The sequence below is a fragment of the Apodemus sylvaticus genome, chromosome 1 (genome assembly GCF_947179515.1).
Source record: "Apodemus sylvaticus chromosome 1, mApoSyl1.1, whole genome shotgun sequence".
NCBI lineage: Eukaryota > Metazoa > Chordata > Mammalia > Rodentia > Muridae > Apodemus > Apodemus sylvaticus.
The window spans coordinates 25,796,182-25,816,660 of record NC_067472.1 but is presented as its reverse complement, the minus strand read 5'-3'; the positions used below and the strand labels follow the sequence as shown (position 1 = coordinate 25,816,660).

Sequence of the window (20,479 nt, the reverse complement as noted above, 5' to 3'; positions counted from 1 at the left end):
CTCTTCCCCCCCCCCCCTCCACGAGGTCATGGCCGGCCTCCACTCCTCCACTCTCTCTTTCTATACCATGTCCGTGTTCACTGACTCCTTCATTGACTACTTCATCATCCTGCTTACTCCTTCAATTTCAGCAGTGTGGTCAGAAGGAGAAGACTCCATACTGTTTGTGATCAGTACAGAAATTAAAAATGCTTCTAAACCTTTCCATCACTTTGGTATAATCCCAATGGGAAAGCTCATGATAAGTGGACTTTTCTTATTTGAGAGACCAGCAGTTCAGAAGTCCTATTGAGTTGCACGAGGCTGGAGCTGCCTATTAGTAATGCGCGGAAGGGTTTGCATGCTGGTCAACTAAAGACTGAATGGAAAGGGGTAAAGGACGGGCCTTTAGATCAAGAAGACTGAAAATCGTGTTCTATGTTATTGAATAATTGATCTGTCAATATTAAAGAGTTCATTTTAAAGTAGAAACACCAAATGATATTTGATGTTTCTCATGAAAAAAATGTAAAACATGTTTTCATTTTTGCTCCTCCCTGTCAGTCCTCTGGCTAAGGGAATGTTATTATCTTTGAGAGCACGCTGCCCTCTTGTGGTTATAGATGTTAACTGTAACGGATTGTCTTAGCCCAAAGAGTTTAATCTTAGCCACAGACTGAATACTTCAAAAAGGCCATTTTCAAAAAAATGGAATGTACTGTGGAAACAGGAAAGAAAAACAACATTCCGTGTTTCGTCGTTCATTGTCAGTTTATCTGCCTTTGAGACTATGTATTTTAGACTGGCCTGGAACTCACGCTGTAGAGGAAGATGATCTCAAACTCAAGATTTGTCTCTGCCCTCCGAAGGCTGGGATTAAAGGCGTGTACCACCACGCCCGGGCCCGCAGCACAGGCTTCAAGACCCTAGAAATTTCTGCTTGATCTCGGTACGCTCTATGTATGCCTTTAAAATGAGTCACTTTGAATTGCTGTATTGTAGGAGCATGGGAGATTTGAACCCCATCAGAAAGTACCAAACATTCTCGTTCAAATTACGAATAAGTGACGGCTGTGGGTCCCAACATACTAACTTTGGCTGGCTCCTAGGGGATAGGAAAGTCTCTGCAAACACAAGACGACTGAGAAAAGAAAACTACAAATCCCAGAAAGCTCAAGGAACAACCTAAAACTCCCAGCATGCCTGAGGGACATCACGGAGGCTGCGCAGACTGGCGCGCCGGCGCTCCTTGGACGTCAGCATGGCGGCGTTCGCAGATTTGGATCTAAGAGCGGGCTCAGATCTGAAGGCTTTGCGCGGACTCGTGGAGACTGCTGCTCACCGTGAGTCTCCTGGCTTTGCGATATCCCACATTCCACTCGGCTTTGTTGATAGTTTTTTTCAGGCGCCATTCAGGTCTCGTGGGATCTGTCTGACGCAGATAATAGCTGCAGTATCACCCGGATCCATTGGGTTAGAAACTCAGGCACTGGACAAAGCTTTTGTTGCTTGTGTTTTCCCCGTCATTCGTGCAGAGGGAGAGAACAGAGGCCTAAGGGGTCGAGGAATTGGCACGGAGCATGCGAACTGATGAATGCTAGAAACAGGGACTGGGCTCCTTTTAGTATTAGTCCTTTTTGAGTCTCACATCTGTCAAATACAGAAAACGGGTCTCGGGCAGGAACTGCTACGGAAGCTTAGAGAAAGGGAAGAGTGTTACCTTATTAATCTCGAGCATCTTAAGTTCCTTGAGGATAAGCATTGATCGTGTGAGCTCTCGCCTGGCATAGGGCCAGATAATAGATTATCAGGTTCCTTCGAAAGGAAGGGGGAAAAGTAGGGGGTTATTGGGCTGACTGATAAGAGGAAGGACCACTATTTTGTCATTACCATGCATTATATTTTAATACTAATAGCCTATTATCCTGTCGGTATTTAGGCAACTTAAAGACAAGAGTCGTGATTTAAATGCATTGGGGACAGGGCACTTATCACAAAACAGTACACTAACTGTTGTGATGGTAAGGCAGGCCTGTAGTGTTCCTTGTTTCTTATTGTAGACACTTGAAAGTCCTGTCTGCTGTTAACTTCGTGTGACAGATGAAGAACCTTCACCTTCCCCTTAAGTAATTATAAACAGTGGGGCTCAGCGGAGGCCTCCAGCCCCGCCCCCTTATTTTCCAGGTCTTGACATTGAATCCAGGACTTTGTATGCTAAGCAAGCATTCTAACACTTAGCTACATCCCTGTTCTCATCCCATACCCTTAATCTCATATCAGTATGATCATTGTGAACAAGAAAGAATATTTTTTTTTAAATGATCTATTCTTCTTTTCAGTGGGATACTCGGTTGTTGCCATCAATCACATTGTTGACTTTAAGGAAAAGAAACGGGTAAAGTAGAATTTCTCGTGCTAATTGGTTGCTAAATACAAGTATTTATAAATATGTGTGTCTGTGTTGGGAAGTGGAACTAGAAACAAGCGTAAGTACTCGTTAGCTTTTCCTGTTGATATGACCACAGACCTGCAAAGCAACTCAAGGAAGGAGGAGTTTATTTTGCTTGTACTCTGAAGGTAGAATCCATCACGGCAGTAGGAGCATGAAGTGGCTGGTCACAGTTTCTCCTCAGTCAGGAAGCAGGAAGAGATGAATGCTGGGCTCAGCTCACCCCCTCCTTTAGTTAATTTGCTCAGGACCCTAACCTATGACGTAGCACAGCTCCCATTCAGAGCGGAAACACTGTTATAGAAATAGACAGAAATAAACAGAGTTGTGTTTACACGGTCAGTCAGGGTTCCGTCATGCTAAGCACGTTTCGCTTTTGAGGCAAGGTCTTACTCTGACCAAGGATGACCTCCTGCCTCTACCTTCCCAGTGCTGAGATTACAGGCCCATAGCGAAGGCCTTATGCATTTTAGAAGGCACTGTACCAACTGAGGTGTATCCCCAACCCTCAACTATATTTCTTTAAAAACCCTGTGTTTATTTACTTTAGCAATTGAACATATATTCATACAAATGATTTTTGTTTTGTTTGTGAGAAACTTAATGCAGCACAAGGATTCCTAATGTTGAGTTCATCTTAACTAAGTTACTTTCAAGGGTGTTTAAAGGTACATTGCTGCTAAATGAACTGAAAGTATAGCATCTTGTAGTTTACTTTGTTGCCATGGTCTCATGAACTCATTGATTTCTCTCTTTGATAGACTGTCAGTCTATATTTCTTTTTAGGCAAACAACCATATGTATGTCCTTTCTGTCTCTAAGATTTGCTTTTCGTTTTGAGGGTTTTGTTTTTTCTAACAGGGTCTGTGTGTGTAGCCCTGGCTGTCCTGGAACTCACTCTCTAGGCCAGGCAGACCTTGAACTCAGATCCTCCTGCCTCTGACTGAGTGCTGTGATTAAAAGCATGCAGGCATGCACCACCACAGTCTGGCCTTTACTCTTGTCCTCAGATGCTCTTAGCATCTGCTCTTAGTTTTTGCTCTTTAGTTTCTTTCCTTAAAAAAAGAAAGGGAATAGGCTGGAGAGATGGCTCAGCGGTTAAGAGCACTAGCTGCTCTTCCAGAGGTGCTGAGTTCAATTCCCAACAACCACATGGTAGCTCACAACTATCTGTAATGGGACCTGAAGCCCTCTTCTAGTGTGTTTGAAGACAGCTACAGTGTACTCATATACACAAAATAAATAAATAACTTTAAAAAAAAAAAAGGAAAGAAAGAAAGAAAGGGCAAAGCTACTTAGTACATTTGAATACCAGAGGTTAGCTTTCTTTTTTTTTCCCCCTGAGACACACTTAGTGTTTTGCTTTGCTTCATTCCTTATCATGTAACCAGAGCATCTGTGTCTCATTTGTTATAGGAAATTGAAAAGCCAGTAGCAGTTTCTGAACTCTTCACAACTTTACCGATTGTACAGGTAGGATTTTATCGTTTAAGTGTGGTGTCTGTTCATTCAGTTCAAACATGCCCACCCTCACCTGGTGCTCTCCATCTTGAGCCTCGCCTGCCTCCTCCTGGCAGCCAGGGATCATGTCATCGGTTTCTTACTGCCTGTCGGTTCTTGTTTGGTACCCTTCCTTCTCGAAGTCCCACTGCTGTTACATTCCTCATCATGTGATTTTCTGGGTGAACACGGTGTCTTCTTCAGCCGTTATAAATTCTGGCAGAACAAGCAGACTTTGATCTTTACTGTCCTTTGTAATTTGTACTATTTTCCACTGGTAAAAAGACAGTGAATCAATTGCACTTTATGGTTTTTAATAATGTTTTTTGTTTGTTTGTTTGTTCTTAGGGAAAATCAAGACCAATTAAAATCTTAACTAGATTGACAATTATAGTTACAGATCCAGCTCACTGTAATGTTTTGGTGAGTTTATTTTCTTTCCCCATTTGCCTCTTAAACTATATTAACTAATGTTAAATATTGTCGTAGTCCATCTCACTCTATTCTTTCACCCCCTGTATCCCTTAAATCCATGACACCTGCCTGTGTCCCTTGTGTGTAGAAGCTGCACAATATGTGACTCATCCAGAAAGCTAAAATGTGCCAACAGACAAAGAAGAAATGTTCCATGATTCCAACATTCATGGATTATACATTTGAATGTATTTTTTTATTCTTGTATAAATTATCAGGTTTAAGGTTTTCTTATTAAACAGTACATATGCTTTATTGGTGTATTCACCTATCCTAGACCAAAAGTATTTTGTTATAGCTGGCATCTTAATGTATATTGAGCACTATTTTTATTGTGAGCTTGTGTGTCACAGTCATGTGAATTACCCACAACATATGAAATGGTCTTATCTGGCTATGTCTACCAAATAATAGTAGTAGACAAACTAAACTAACTCCACTGAGAACTGTCCTAGTGTTTAACTTGTGATAAAACACCATGACCAAAAGCAACTTGGAGAGGAAACGTTTATTTCGGCTTACGATTCAACATCGTACTCCACCTCATTAAAAGACATCTGCACAGGAGCCTGAGGCAGAAACCTGGGAGCTGATGTGGAGGCCATGGAGGATCGCTTCTTACTGTCCTGCTCCTCGTCTCACTCAGTCTGCTTTCCTATAGCACCCAGGACCACCATCCTAAGACTGGCACTGCCCATAATTAGCTGGCCTTCCCTCATCAATCATCATTCAAGAAAATACACCACAGGCTTGCCCGCAGGCCAGTTTGGGGGAACATTTTCTCAGTTGAGGTTCCCACTTCCCAAATGCCTCTAGCTTCGAGTTGACAGTAGCCAGCATAATCGACCTCTTGTCCGCTTGACACACAAAGGCATCACTGTTAAGCCGTTACCTTTCCTTTCTTGTTCATCCCCAGGATCTCATATGTGTAATAGTATCATAATATACAACATTCCAACTTTTGAAAATCCCACGTTCTTTAAAAATTCAAACACTTCAGAAGTTCAGTCTCAGCAGGCTGTGTTGGCGCACACGCACACTCCTTTAATCCCAGTACGCAAAGTTCACGCTTCTCTAAATATCCAACGTCTCCCTGAACTCAAAGTCTCCTTACTGTGAGCTCTGTAAAATAAAAAATAAGATATGTTCTTTCTTACTACAAGAAACGGGGCATCAGCTGTCTCTGTGACTTCTTCCCCATACATAAAAAGCTGCAAGCTTACAGCTTCTAGAGTTTAGACATGTTTTTTATAGTGGAAAAAAGTTAATTGATCTCTTTAAACAGTAGAAAGCTGTCTCGGGATTTACTCTTTGTTCTATTTTTAAAAAAAAAAAAAAGTAATTTAGCATTTCTCTATATTCTCTGAATGGTGACAAATTTGGATTAAAAAGGATGTTTGTTCCCTAAACTGCTCCCATCTTTGTTACCTTGACTCAGTCATGGACATCTAGCCACAGTCTCTGACTTCTAATGTATGCTCTCCCATGTCAGCTCTCAAGTGAGTGGTGGTGAGCACAGGGACTTGAAGCCGGGTGTGGTGCCTCACACCTCAGCACTCAGAAGGCTGAGGCGGGAGAATTGGTTTAAGTTTGAGGATGTTTGATATCTGTTTATATTTTTTGTTACTGTATGATAACATTCTTTTTGTCTTCTAGAGAGCAACTTCTTCAAGGGTCCGGCTGTATGATATTGTTGCAGTGTTTCCAAAGACAGAAAAACTTTTTCATGTAAGTGACAGGGGAAACAGTAGTGTTTTCTCATATCTAAGTCTGTTGTTATACCACAGTAGGTACCCTGTTCATCCCACTTCATTTCTGTTGTTGTAATAAAAGAACCAGGTAAAAAGCCATGGGGAAAAGGGATTACTTATTGTCCGTCGTTGTAGGAAAGCCAAGGCAGGAGGTTCAGACAGCCGCAGACAGCATGTCTACAGTCCAGGGCAGAGAAAACTGCGCATGTGTGCACGTGGCTGCCTGTGCTGAGCTCCGTCTCTGCATTCTTAAACAATTCAGGACACTACTGTCGCCTCACCACTCCCTGACCTGGGGATTAGTCCTTCCAACAGTGGATGGAGGTTCCCCATCTTGATTGTTTTAATTAAGATAATTCCCCATTGATGTGATCTATCAGTGCAGGTAAGTCCCTCATTGAGACTCTTCCCAGGCGATTCTAGGTTGTGTCAAATTTACAATTAAAGCTGACATCAGACCCCATCTGGAACCTTAGAACTTTCTGTTTCCACTCTGGGTTCTGGGATTTCATAGGGCAGTGGTTCTCAACCTTCCTAATGCTGTGACACTTTAGTACAGTCCCTCGTGTTATGGTGACCCCTAACTATAAAATTATTTAAATTACTACCTTATCACTATAATTTTGCTACCATTATGAAATTGTAAATATACAATATGTAGGATATCTTATATATGACCCCTATGAAAGAATCTTTCAATTCCCTGTCTAAGGGGTTGAAAACCACTGTCATGGGCCTATATTTAAGTGGCATGTTGGTTTGGCTTGGCTTGGTTTTAGCCATCCTGGTAGACATTTGATGGAGTCAGTGTGAAATAGCTCATGAGTTTTCTCCTGTTTCTTTCTCTATACTTTGTTCACTTAACATTTATCTTGGTAAATTCATCTCTTTTACTCAGTAACCACTTCAGTTTCTGGCCTTACCTACTCCTACCACTGACAGAAGAAAAGGGCAAGCCCTCTCTGGCCCGGCTGCCTCCTCTGCAAGCTCTGAGTTATAGCCATATGCCGATGTGTCAGCCCTCAGTCTTGCAGAAGTCCCTCAGAATCAATCAGTCACATAGCACTATGATTCCCCTCTGTACTCCTGAGAGCCTCTGTGGGTTGAATTCCTTTTGTCCTTTTAGAATTGACCTTTGGTTGCTCTTTCTGAAGAGAAGAGAGCTGAGCTCACTTAGTCTCCAGGACAGACCGCCCCATCCTTTAGATGATTACAGTGGGAGGAAAGCCTGAAATACCTTCGAAAGGAATCCGTTTCACTGACAGAAAGGAGATCTAATTACGTTTAGATGGAGTTCTGAATGTTCTCCTACTTTAGGCCCAAGGAGGTTCTATCTGCCAGACAGTATTGCAGGGGAAATCCTGGTCTTACACTTTTTAATCTTACACCCATTTTTTTTTAACTGTTGACTTTTCTTTGTTGTTTATTTCTGAGATTGTAAATGATGCTCTCCCTCCCCTTTCTCCCTGCAGACCTCCCATGTACCCTCTCCACGCCGGTTCAGATCATGGCCACTTATTCATTAATATTTATTGCATGCACGTGTGTCTCTAAATGTAACTCATTGAGTCCATGTAATGTTACTTTGTATGTTTTCAGGCTGACCATTATTTAAGCAAAATTTTAAAACCGTAGGCACATCTTTCTTCCCTGAGTTTATCCAGTAGAGGGAGCCGTTGACTAAGGAGACTGAAACAGGGTCTTGGTGCTCAGCCCCAGCTGCTACTTGTGTTAACAGAGGGAAACACCGCAGAACCACAACTTTATCTAAGATGCCTATGCACACACAAAGCACACCACCCTGCCTTTGGTGGCTTCTTTTATGAAATACAAGATTATATTAGTTCTCAAGTATTTGTATAGATTAAGGAATGATTAAACAAGTAGTTAATCATCACAGACCTCTGTGGGCCAGGTGTGGTGGTCTTGACTACTAGAACTCCAGTACCAGCATTTCAGAGGCAGAAGCAGGCGGATCTCTGTACTCAGGCCAGCTTGTTTACACAGTGAGTTCTAAGACAACCGCCACCCTGGCAAGAAAGTAGCTGTAACAAGTTCTGTAACAAGTTCATGCTTCTCCTGCAGTCGTTCAGACTTTGCCTTTGCAGGACAATGTTGAAAGATGTCTTCATGCATCTTCCAAGGTAGCATCCTCAGGACACAGTCTGAGTCTTTCAGCTTCAGATTTCTCTGGGATAACTATTAAATGACAGATTATTAGCTCTAACCTACTGGATGAATCACTGGAAATATAGTCTCACCAGCTCCATTTGTGATAGTTTTAGGTGAATTCTGTGTACAGATGCATTTGAGAGGTACTGTTTATGGGCGTCTCTGTCCTGGCAAACCTGAGTTTTCCTTGTGTGGACTCATAAATGCTGACACCAATGAAAGACATGCAGGATAAAGGGTGGCCACCCTACCCCTGGGCCCTGTGTAACAACCAAACATGCATCTGCTTGGATATTTTCATGGTGACAAGCTTTCCTTAAGCTATCACAGATGTCTCTGTTCCTTTCCTAAAAAGGTTCAAGATGGCTTAGTAAGTTCATATACAATCTACAAATTTCCTAAGAAAACTGGGATACTTAGCTCCAAAACTATTTTAGACATAAGCCAATCATTTTAGTGATTTGGGGAATATTAGATTAAGCCTCCCCAGTACTAAGAACATGGGCGTGTGCCCCTGCATCACATAGTTCTTTGAATGAACCAGTAGGACATTTGGATTGATAGAATAATTCAAAGTAATGTGGAATATTACTCTGGAATAATTCAAAGTAATATTCTAGATACTGATCCTAACCAACCAACTCATTCATAGATAAAAACTTTGAGTTAGAGGGCATTAGGCCCTGACTTTTGAGAATTAACCCATCCAAGCCTGAAAGAACAGTAAGCAACTGGCCTGTCATAGGTTTATTACAGTTCAACACAGAACGAACGATCATGACATCTGCAGAGTAAGCCATACTGTTTATGTTTCTGTGTACTGGGTATGACCATGTCTCTCATTCCAGAAAGTGCCAATTTACTGTTAATCTCTTTTTTCTTCTTGGCAGGTGGCTTGTACCCATTTAGATGTGGACTTAGTTTGTATAACTGTAACAGAGAAATTACCATTTTACTTCAAAAGACCCCCTATTAATGTGGTAAGTGTTGCTCTTTGTGTTCTGAACTTGGATCTGTAGAAACTTGTGTCTGTGATTAGAAGAGAAACAAAGAAACCTATGTTCCTAGGGAACCAGAACCTGGGTAATTGGTAACTGGAACAGTTTTGGAAAGAGAATTTTGGTTTTCTAAACTGACCAAAAGAAGAAAGCAAGCTTAAAATAGAAAGTCTCCAAGGTGGAGCTATAGCGTGCCTCCGTGGATAAAGTGCTTTCTGTGCAAGCATGAGATGTTTAGTTCAAATCCCCAGCACCCGCATTAACACATGGCAGCATGGCAGCCTGCTTCAGTCTCAACGTGGGGGACAAACAGGAGCAATCTGACTGGCTAGACTGACTGAGTCAGGCAGCTCTGGGTTCAGGTGTGAGGCCCTGCCTCAGTAGACACTGAAGAGCAATGGAGGAAGACACCTCTGGCTCCCATACATGCCATGCATACACAAATACACAAGAGAACACACGCACGCACGCAAGAAAGGAAGGTATCAAGCTGAGTGTTGGCACTCTGGCCTCTCACCTGAGCCAGAATTCAAGACCAGCAGCAGCGAACTTAGACCTTGTCCCAAAAAACGAGTCAGTTAACTATTCAGATGTGTTGTGAAAAGTTTAGGAACTAAAACTTATGAAAAATATTTCTCAAATCATATTTTAATAATGAGAAATACTTAAAACCTCAATATTAACATTAAGATGGAAAAGAAAAGGTAAAAACCCAAAGAATCCTTGAGATACAAAGGGAAACGCTGTGAAGTGCCCAGGGAATGGTGATGAGGTTACAGTGCGCTGAGACGTGCTGGCTCCCAGAGCAGTGGGATAGCCATGTGTTCAGGGATTTATTTTTCTCCCTCTTGACATAGACTTTTTCTCATTGTCCTAATCTATAATTTTCTCTTTTTCCTATACCTTCATCTTTCATTTGCCGTATTGCCTTCTAAGTCTCACGCAGCTCCACCACCCACCCCCCACTCCCGTTTCCATGATAGAAAGATACCATTACCTCACGCCAGTAACTGATTTGGTCGTTCTGAGGTCAGAGCGGCTGGTAACTATCTGCTTTGCTGGCCAGAAGCTAAAATTATTATTTAGCATAGTGACTTCCAGAACTCAGTTACGTTATCAAAGACTTATCCAAGAAAAAGGTTTGCTGAGTGTTCCGGACCCCATGCTGACTTATGTGGGGATTCAACTATTAATTTCAGAGTGGACAGTTTCCTCACTCTTTACCAGATGTAGGATTGTACCTTCGTCACTTTTTGTCTCCCTTTGCTCCTGCGGAATTTCTGCTTATCCTAATGATTAGGGACACAATGAGGGGGGTAAATTGTCTGTTTTGTGCGGAAAATGTAAGATGACTTAGGTTCTACCCCTAAGTGTATACTGCTAAGATGGTTTTTGACAAGTGCCAAAACTGTATGAGAAAACCTCTGACAGCTCCGTGCTGCTGAACCTGAACCCAGCCAGGTTGGGGTGGCACTTCTAAACCCAGTCACCACACCTCAGAGGTGGGACCCTATTGTGTGCCACAGCTAACTATCAGATGAAGGCTCCCGAGCCATCTAGCTTTAGTCACAGGTGTGCTGGCCTCCTCAGGTGTGCTGCTGCCTGTCAGGTAAGACCTCCATGGTCCACACGTGGGGGCAGCTCCTAAGCACTTGGTACTTAGGTACATAGGACCCATGTTTACAGTCATCTTGTTAGCCTCGTGTATTTGTTTTTCCTGTCTTCAAAAAGCAATCTCTGTCTTAAAAGTTCAACTCTACTTTTTATCAGTCTCAGACTGCCAATGCTTTCCACAAAACAGCATCCCTAGAATTAAATAGTGCAGCTCACCGTGCATATTTTTTGTTATATCTAACAATATTTTCATATTAATAACTAGGAAACCTATTTTCTAGACAATTTGCATGAATGAGCTTATGCATGGTTTTGTGTCCTTGGCTGAGAAGAAACAGTAACATGTAATAGTCAAAGTATGCAAAGGAGCAATCACAGCTGGAATTCCCCGTGGCCAAGATGAGTGTTGTTAGTCATTAGGTAGTTGTCAGTGTTGGGCAGCACATGTGTGAGGGAAGCGGGGTGCTAAGATGGCATGAGGAGAGCGGCCCGTGACGTCGGCACCAGGACACCGCCGCCCGCCAGTTCTCTTTTGAAGTACAGAAGAGTTACTGTCAAGTGTTTGATATTTCTGGCATGATTCCCACCTACATTTTCAGTTTAAAAATTCTGAAAATTTTAAAAATTTAACAAGAGGAATTTATAATATTTAATGGTATCTGTTTTTTAAAAAATTCTGGTATGAACATTTTGCATATGTTTAGTAAGAGCTAGATGGAGGTATGGACGGAAAGGCTGCCCAGGATTACATTTAGTCTCCATCTGGTCTAGAAGCCTACAGAGTGAGCAGTCCTGGAAGCAGAGCAGTCCCTGTCAATTTACTCACTTAATTTCATTAGAGAGAGGAATCTAGGAACGGGTGCCTAGTTTTTATTTGGGGCAAATTATATCATATAGGTAGTATATATATTATATAGGCGTGCCAAGACAGCACATTGTGGTGAAACTTGTGTGGTTCATGCACACCATACACACATTTAAAATTTAATAAAACAACAATCGTCGCCTCGTGATGGCCATAAAATTGAGAGAAATAAAGGACAAAGCCAGGACCCTGACATTTGTTTCAGCAGCATGGGCCAAAAGACCTTCCTTCCCTCCTTGCAGCTTGTATCTGTTATTTTGGTTGCTGAAATGTAACAGAAGCAATGTAATAGAAGCAGGATCTGTGTTGGTTCACAGACTGTGGGGACACCGCCCACTGCGGTTGGGAAGGTGAGGCAGCAGGCAGCTACATGGTGACTGCAAGGCACCCGGAACACAGAGGTGGGACAGGAAGCGGGTGCTCTGAAACCTCAGCAACCCACTTCCTCTAGATAGTTCTACAGCGGCTCCAGCATGTGGGCTTGTGAGCTACGCCACCCATTCCAAGCCCAGCATGGCTGGAGGCAAGGTATGAGCAGGCTGCACTGCACCAAGATCCACAGGGTGTGAGCAGACTGCATGTCTCCAGGATCCACAGGGTGTGAGCAGACTGCACTGTACCAAGATCCACAGGGTGTGAGCAGACTGCACTGTACCAAGATCCACAGGGTGTGAGCAGGCTGCACTGTACCAAGATCCACAGGGTGTGAGCAGACTGCATGTCTCCAGGATCCACAGGGTGTGAGCAGACTGCACTGTACCAAGATCCACAGGGTGTGAGCAGGCTGCACTGCACCAAGATCCACAGGGTGTGAGCAGACTGCATGTCTCCAGGCTCCACAGGGTGTGAGCAGGCTGCACTTCAGCCAAGATCCACAAGGAGCCTTTCTGAGAGTCGTCCTGTCTGGTGGTGATCTGTTGACCACTGTAATGCCATCCTCTGTCTTCATTGTAAACAATTTCTCTGTCTCTGGCTGTCGTATAAGAACACCAGTCACCTCATATGATCACGCCTGCACTGACCCTATCTCAGTGAATGTTACAGTCTGAGATACTGCAGGTTAGCAATGGAACATATCCTTTATAGGTGAGGAAACAATTCAGCTCAGCTGTCCCAAGTGTTTATCCTGCTGATAATTTGAAGCCTACATCTGTTAGTAAAGGTGTTCTAAACACTACCTCTTGCACCTCTATAATAAGTACTAGGCAGCTGTAAAAGACAATGGAACTTACAAGCTGACAGGGGAAAGCTTTCAAATCAGGACAAGACTGTAGCAGGCCACATTTCAGGTAACTAAAAAGAAAACATGACACGTATTCACAGTTGTTTATATGGCGAAACTGGAAGAGCATAGAAGAAATAAATGAAAGTGATTACAGCAGTGGGGGGCAGGGCAGCGCGAGCAGACGCAAGGGGAGCTCACTGTTCCTTATGTGGCTTTGACCCGCATGCTGGAAGATGCTGAGACCTGAGGACAGGTACACTGGAAGGCCGGCTGACCTGAGTTCAGCGGAGGCACCGCTTATTCTGGCGTGCTGCCCCGGAATAAACTATTGATTTCCATTCTTCCTTCTCCAAAGCTTAGCTTAAGTATTTTATACGTGGAATTTTATTACCAGTATCTCCTGATCCAAGCATCACATGCTGCCCTTGATGACATCATTGTGACTGTTATTGCTTAGAAGGAAAAAAATAACAACCAACAACCTCATCATCTGCCTATTCAGGCTCTCCTGTTCAGACATGAGAACAAAAGCCAATCAGGCAGGCAGGCTCTGTCATTCTCTGAAAGACATTATTATGAACAATCCCATGATGAGCTTACAGCAATTTACATAAAAATGTTCTCAGGAGCAGGAGACCAGGTAATGACTGTATTTTATTCATCTAAAATGGTAAAGTCTTATCAAAGAAATACTCATAGCCTTCAATACCACATTATCTTTAATTTCTTTCTCAAGAGTTTTCCTAGCAGTTTTAAAGTGAATCTGATTAATGTACCAAGACCAGAATCATATGTGCAAGAAAATAAGCCGACATTTCTGTCCCATTTTTCCTGTTCCTCTCTCTCAGAGGGAGTCTTTATTTTGTTGTAATTCACATACAAGCTTAAAAGTTTAAACTCAACTAGAAGCGCTTATGGATCTGATCACCCAGCACCAGATTGTACACATCCTTTATTCCCGCCATCTTCCTGCTGCCCAATAGTTTACATCTGCAGATGGAGGGTAGGAAATAGGGATTGAGCTCCTGTGTCTAAGTAACATTGGCAAAAGAAATAGCTGAGGAGTTAGTTAGCTAGAAATGACCAAAGCCATGTTTGTGGATTTCCTTCACCAAGTTCATCCCAGTTCCTAGATATTCCACAGTGAACGGTATCTTGTGTGGCCTTGCATTACAAGGAGGAGCTGTTATACCAGCTATAAGAAGATAAAAGCTGGCAAGGAAGTGAGATGCATGTGTAATTGCACTGCCAACATTGTTGTAGCAAATGCCGTTCCTAGAAGGAATATAAGCCAGAGGAGTCTAAGTGGGAAGAAGATGTAGGAAAATCTACAAGCTACTAGCCTTAAGACCAGAGGATGGGACGAAGGAAAGGTGCGGGTGGAGCGTGGAAAAGGAAATGTTAAGGAAGGAAAACAAGGAGCCTCTGTTGTATCCCGCTAGGTGACTTCAGGTCTGTGAGAGCAGTCCCTCCACTCCTGGGGACTGAGGTGAGATGCCTTGAAGCTCACCTACAGAGACTGACACTGTCCTGCCTGCATGGGGCTTGTTCAGTGAGCCACTGTAGCCTACATGACAGCAAGTTCCTGTCTGATTCTTGCCTCCATACTAAAAGCCCCTCATGTTTCCCCTTGCTTTCAGTGAACCGTAAACAATGTTAAACAACATGGGATGGGGACGTGTGTGAGCGTCTGCCACAGTGCCGTGGCCGTCACTGTTCAGTTATTCAGCTATGTGTAGTAAATGACATAGGTGTGAGGTTCCCTGCACTCCTTCCTCAGCCTCTTCAGGTCTTCATCTCCTGTTCCTTCATTCCTGGGTCAAGTTGCTTGGCCCTCTGTTGGCTCAGTTTCCCTGCCTATGGGAAGCACAGCCTTTCCCTTGGGCTGGGTGGGTAGTAGCCCTGTGCGCCTCCACACCGCACAGACTTTGCTGTCCTCTGCTGCCTCTGCAGTTCCTGTTTGTATAGGTAGCTTCCCACCGCGGACATAAGTTCTGTCATAAAGTAGAGCCTCGTGTCTGTTTTTCTCATGTTGGATAGGGGTGCAGAGCCGTGGGTCTGTGTAAGCCAGGCCCTTGCCACGTAGGAGACGTGCATAGCGGGGAGGGAGAGGGGGAGAGAGACTGCTGAGGGAAGTAGCTAATGTACTTGTCGGTGACAGTTTACATTTTGTCTTCTTTATTTCTGGTAAAGGCAATTGAGCGAGGCCTGGGCTTTGAACTTGTCTATGGTCCTGCTATCAGAGACGCAACGATGAGAAGGTACACAATTTCCAATGCCCTCAATTTGATGCAGATCTGCAAAGGAAAGGTATAGTTCCAGCACCGAGGATGCCTTCTGCCTCTGGCAGTTAAGCAGTGTGTCCGTGCCTTAAGTAGAAAATTCTCAAGACACTAAACTCTTCGATTTCAATGAGCTTTACAAAATTTTGTAAAATCCCCCAAAGGAGGTGTAAGATATGGAGGAAAGATGTGCCGAAAGCCTCTAGTTTTGACAAGGGATTTGTAGTTTGCCACAATGAAAAGACTTCTGTAGATAATTAGTTATCTCTGAGTGAATTAAAGTTACAGCTTTTAATTCATCCACACTAAGATTTATTTAGAGTTTATTCTACTTTTTTATTGGCTGCCTTGAGTGTGACGTGAGAGCTTTCGCTGCTTTCTTTTTAACGATTTACTTTATCTTTAAAAACAAAACTTGGTATTTCAGCCTTAAATGTTAAAATGGGGTTGCTGGTCATTTGTTCTATACAACTCTTTAATTATTTTTTTAATTATGTAAGATTAATATTGCTCACTTTCTGTTTTATAGAATGTGATTCTGTCCAGTGCTGCAGAAAGGGTAAGTGTAGCATGGAAGTCTTTGTCCCGCTGGTTGTAGAACTGCCCTGTCCCCTTAGAACAGCTGGCAGAGCAGTGCGCTGAGCTATCGGCCTGTTGGTGCTGTAACTGATTTGCCCGTGATAATTGCTAAATGATTCCCATTCACTTGGCCTTCAGGTTTTTTTGCCTTTGAATGTTCGTATTTGTGAATTAACTAGAATAAAGTGATTTTATTTTTCCCTTTACCTTGTAAACAACCCTTTATATGGTTTGTTATGTTTTTTTAGAAACTTACCACAATTGTAAGAATCTTAGTTTATGGAATGTACTTATCTTTGGATACTTAGTTGTACCTTACTGTAAATAATTAAAATGTTAATAACATCTCATTTTCCATTTTTCTTATTTTAGCCTTTGGAAATAAGAGGACCATATGATGTGGCAAACCTGTATCCTCACAATGTTCTGATTAAAACCTGTGTTCCTATTGGGTGTTGATCGGCGACAACTTCAGGAAGTAGTTCTGTCCTTCCTTCTCTGGGTCCTGGGCATCCATCCTAGGCCACAGCGTTGGCAGCAGGCACCCTTACCTTCTGAGCCATCATGTTGAACTAGAATTTTCCCTTAGGAAATGTAATCGAAAGTGCTTTTCTAGTTTAGCCCAATGTTTTCTTACCTTTAGTTGTAAGTTTACTAATCAGCAGCCTCAGAAAACAATCACAACCAGTTGTAGCCTTCTTCTTCTCTTGTTTTTTGAATTAAGCAGCAGGAAAGAGAGACAGTGGACTGTGCAGGGTAAAACAGTTGAATGAGGCTCCTCAAATGCAGGTTGAGCTAGGAGCTGAAGTTGTGTGTCTGCCGCTGTGAGCAGGGGAGCTGTCCTTTGTGTTTGTGCTGTCTCACATCCTCGGCTGACACTGGGTTGAAGTCTTTAATGACCCTGGCAGAGGGCTGCTGTTCGGGCTGTCTGAAACCGAAGGCAAGGCTGCCGTGTCCACAAATTGCCGAGCCGTGTTTCTCCATGGAGGTGAGCATGTTCTTATTTATGTAAATTTGGAATGCTCTTGTTAGAGGCAGGTTATCGTCAAATAATTGGCATCTATATGCTTTTATCATCCTCCCTGCAGAGTTCCTATAAGGTGTCTTCTCAGCCAGCTCTACCATACGCTGTTCCCTGCCTTCATTTCAGGCCTGACTTCCTGTACTGTGTGCATTGTATGTAGTTTGCATTACAGAATGACTATTGAATGTGTTCTTTCAAACTACACACTGTCCCCTGCCAACATTTTCAGAGGCTTTTGACATCTCTCCTGTTTCTCTCTGGATGGTCATTCTCCCTGCTAAAATAAATAAGTTTCAGAAACAGAAGTAGGAATAGTAATGTTAGTTTGACAGGATCTAGAACCCAGAATCACCTGTGAGGGCTTATCTAGATTACAGTGAGCCCCTGGGATTGCGAGGGTTTGGTTAGTGAATGTGAGAAGATCCTTACCTACTCCCTGGGTAAGGATCCTGGATTGTATAAAATAGAGACCGTAAGCTGAGCACTGACACCAAACATGTGTTCCTTAGTTGAGAATGTGGTGTGGCCAGCTGCTTCAGGCTCCTGTGCGCCTGATCTCCCTACTGTGGTGGACTCTACCCTTGCACTGTGGGCTGAAATAAACCGATTACTCTATGAGTTGCTCTTATCAGAGTATTTTATAACAGGAACAGAAAAGAAACAAAAACATCAAACCATTAAAAAAAAAAAACAGAAACATTTTTTTAAAATCCATCTACCTCAGACTGTAACTTTTGTATTTATTATAACTTAGAATGTTTCTTGTGTTGGTTTACATGATCATGTATCTACTGTTATATATTTTGGGTGGGTTTTTCTCAAGGGGTTTGTGGGGGACGGTGATTGGTTATGTAAATATATTATAGTAGGTTACATAAGGCCATTTTTTAAAGATTTATTTATTTTATATATGTAAGCTGTCTTCAGACACTCCAGAAGAGGGCGTCAGATCTCATTACGGATGGTTGTGAGCCACCATGTAGTTGCAGGGATTTGAACTCAGGACCTTTGGAAGAGCAGTCAGTGTCCTTAACCGCTGAGCCATCTCTGCAGCCCACAAGGCCATTTTTGCATCTCTAGTAAATGTGCTTTGAGCATTTGCCCTTCCACACCTCTCCATCGTCCTCTCTCCCCCATTAGTCTCTTGTGCATATTCCCTGCCACTTAGCACTCACAGCTCTCAGTTCCCTTCGCGCATGTTAGTTACACCCCCACACCCCCAGTCCCCCATTAGCCCTCTGCAGACGCCCTTCCTAACCCCAGGCTGGCTCCTGGGCGTGCTCCCTCACGCCACCTCCCATCGGTCCCCGCATTCCTGAGACAGCGCTCTGACTCCTGGACTTCTTCCATGGTCTGCACATGCACAGGTTGTGTAAGTGGTTGGAATGTGAGGCCTACGAGGAGACAGAGCCCATACCCCCTGCAGCGCTGCTCTTCCTCATCCTCCTCCTCCTCACCACCCTTCCTCCAAGTGTCACTTTTCAGTGTGCTCCTTAGTTCATCCAGCAGGTGACTATCCTGTGCACCTTTGTCCTAATCTGTTTGTAGTGTACGTACCCAGCATCTTGAACATTTAAAAACCACTGCTAAGGATCTTCTGCACTGTGTGTGGCAGTGCCTGGCCTCGGAACATGTGCTTAAGTTGTCTAAATTTAAGGTCAGCTCTACTGCCAGACTGACCGGAGCATACAAAACAAGCTCTTTCCCTTCGTTATTAGCATACATGAAGGACTGATAAACATGAGTTTGGTTTTATGTGTCCTGTCGCAGTCATGTTAGGTTTCGCTGTACACCAGGCCACTGTTTTACCTCACATCAAGCAGATGCTAGACCGGTGCCTGTGACTGGTTCCGACTGCATCGGGTGGCGTGGAGAGAGCAATGGAGGATCCCTGCTCTGCAGCTTATCTAAGAGGAAATCCTTAGGAACGAGCTAGATGATAGAAAAGTACAGATCATAAACGGCATCTGCACAGTGAGCGCTCTGTGGTTTTATTTACCAGCTATAAGCCAAAGAATATGGGGTAACGGGGGCTACGGCAGGGGGATCAGAGTCGGCTGGACTGCATAAGGTCAAGGCTAGCCTGGGCTACATGGTGAGATCCTGGCTCAAAAAAACAGATAAGTAAAACTGCTTTTTCTTTATTCAGTGTGATTTCTATCTTACAGAAACTAGAAAAACTGCTTTTGGAATTATTTCTACAGTGAAGAAACCTCGGTCATCAGAAGCAGATGACGAATCTCTTCCAGCGTGCAAGAAACCTAAATGTGAGGGCTGAGAGGAAGGCCCGAGTCTCCGTCGCACTGCCTTCTCGCCTTCATAGCTCATCAGTCAATGCTAAGATAAAACTCTGCTGAGTTGATATTTCCATTAAACTAGAAACCAACAGTCTATAAAAAGAGCTTTATATTCAGACGATTAAAACAGCAAATAAAACCCAGTGAAGCATTTTTTAAAGACTAACAGTTTAATTTAGATATACTTTAAGAGAAAAATCTATTTTATCTTTCATGTAAATAATGAACAACAGTAGGTACACTAATGTCTTAGTATTTTAAGACATTGAAAATTAATAAATCAATTAATTAACTTGGTTCATATGGATTTTTAAATTTTACTATCCAAAAAAATAGTTATTTTGAAGACTTAAGCCCTGTAAGGGGGTGTGACTTTAGCCATCTGATTATTTTCTAAGCTCTTCTTTTATGAACTGCTTGAGTTAAAGTCCCCGAAGGACTCCCGAACTTGTAGAAGCAGAGGATGCTCTTAAGAGTTACTTGACCCCTTGTTTCCTTTCCTCCTGCCCTGAAGTTATCCATAAGATATATTCCTCCCTTTAGTTAGAAACCTCCCAATAGCTAAGAGTGATTTTCCTAGTTACTATAAGGTTTAAAGCATTTGGCTCCAAAAAAAAAAAAGAAAAGAAAAAAACTTCGGAAATAATTTTCAATAACAAGTTTATTACTCTGAGCCGGTAGCCATTTCTATAAATATCTGCATTTGTACCATATTGATGTAAGGAACCAAGGATGTAGTGGAATTCATTGAAGGAAACAAGATGAAGAACGGTGTTGTGAAAATGGGAAGCAGGCGTTGAGGAGAGTGCTTATGCTCCTTCCTCAGGCATGGCTGCTGAGGGCAAATACTGACAAGGAAGCGCGTTGTCAGGGCAGCGAGGCTTTAGTCCGGGACTGAGGCTACCTCACGTCTGCTTAATGTGTTTTTCCTTCCATAGTAATAGGAGAAATAAGAAAAATTAATACTCAAATAGATGGGGAAATGTGATAAACATCAGTATGTACTCTTAATTTTATACATAGCAATGAAAATCCTTGCCAGGTGTGCTGGTTCCCAACTGTGGCTAAAGCAGAAAGATCACAAGTCTGAGGCCGAATTGGCCTATATAACTACAACGAAAGAGGCAAGAGTAGTGGGGGAGTCTTGTGTCCGTGCGTCTGTGGAGTTTGTGCACACATGTAAAGCATATTGAGGATGTAAAGTCAAGCATCAGTGACGGTTCATTGAGTACTATTCACGGGAACCACCCTAGGCATCAATCAGCAGATG

At 42.9% G+C, this 20,479-nt stretch overlaps 1 protein-coding gene across 1 annotated transcript; it reads left to right on the top strand.

The window, feature by feature from the left end:
* Nucleotides 1-1,212: 1,212 nt before the first annotated feature.
* Nucleotides 1,213-19,508, top strand: Rpp30 (ribonuclease P/MRP subunit p30). The gene is made up of 11 exons (XM_052186766.1): nt 1,213-1,322; nt 2,319-2,374; nt 3,845-3,901; nt 4,277-4,351; nt 6,059-6,130; nt 9,216-9,305; nt 15,221-15,337; nt 15,839-15,868; nt 16,261-16,298; nt 16,797-16,876; nt 19,081-19,508. Exons 1-11 carry the CDS (start codon nt 1,241-1,243, stop codon nt 19,188-19,190), a joined length of 807 nt encoding a protein of 268 aa, XP_052042726.1. The 5' UTR covers nt 1,213-1,240; the 3' UTR covers nt 19,191-19,508.
* Nucleotides 19,509-20,479: the final 971 nt, after the last annotated feature.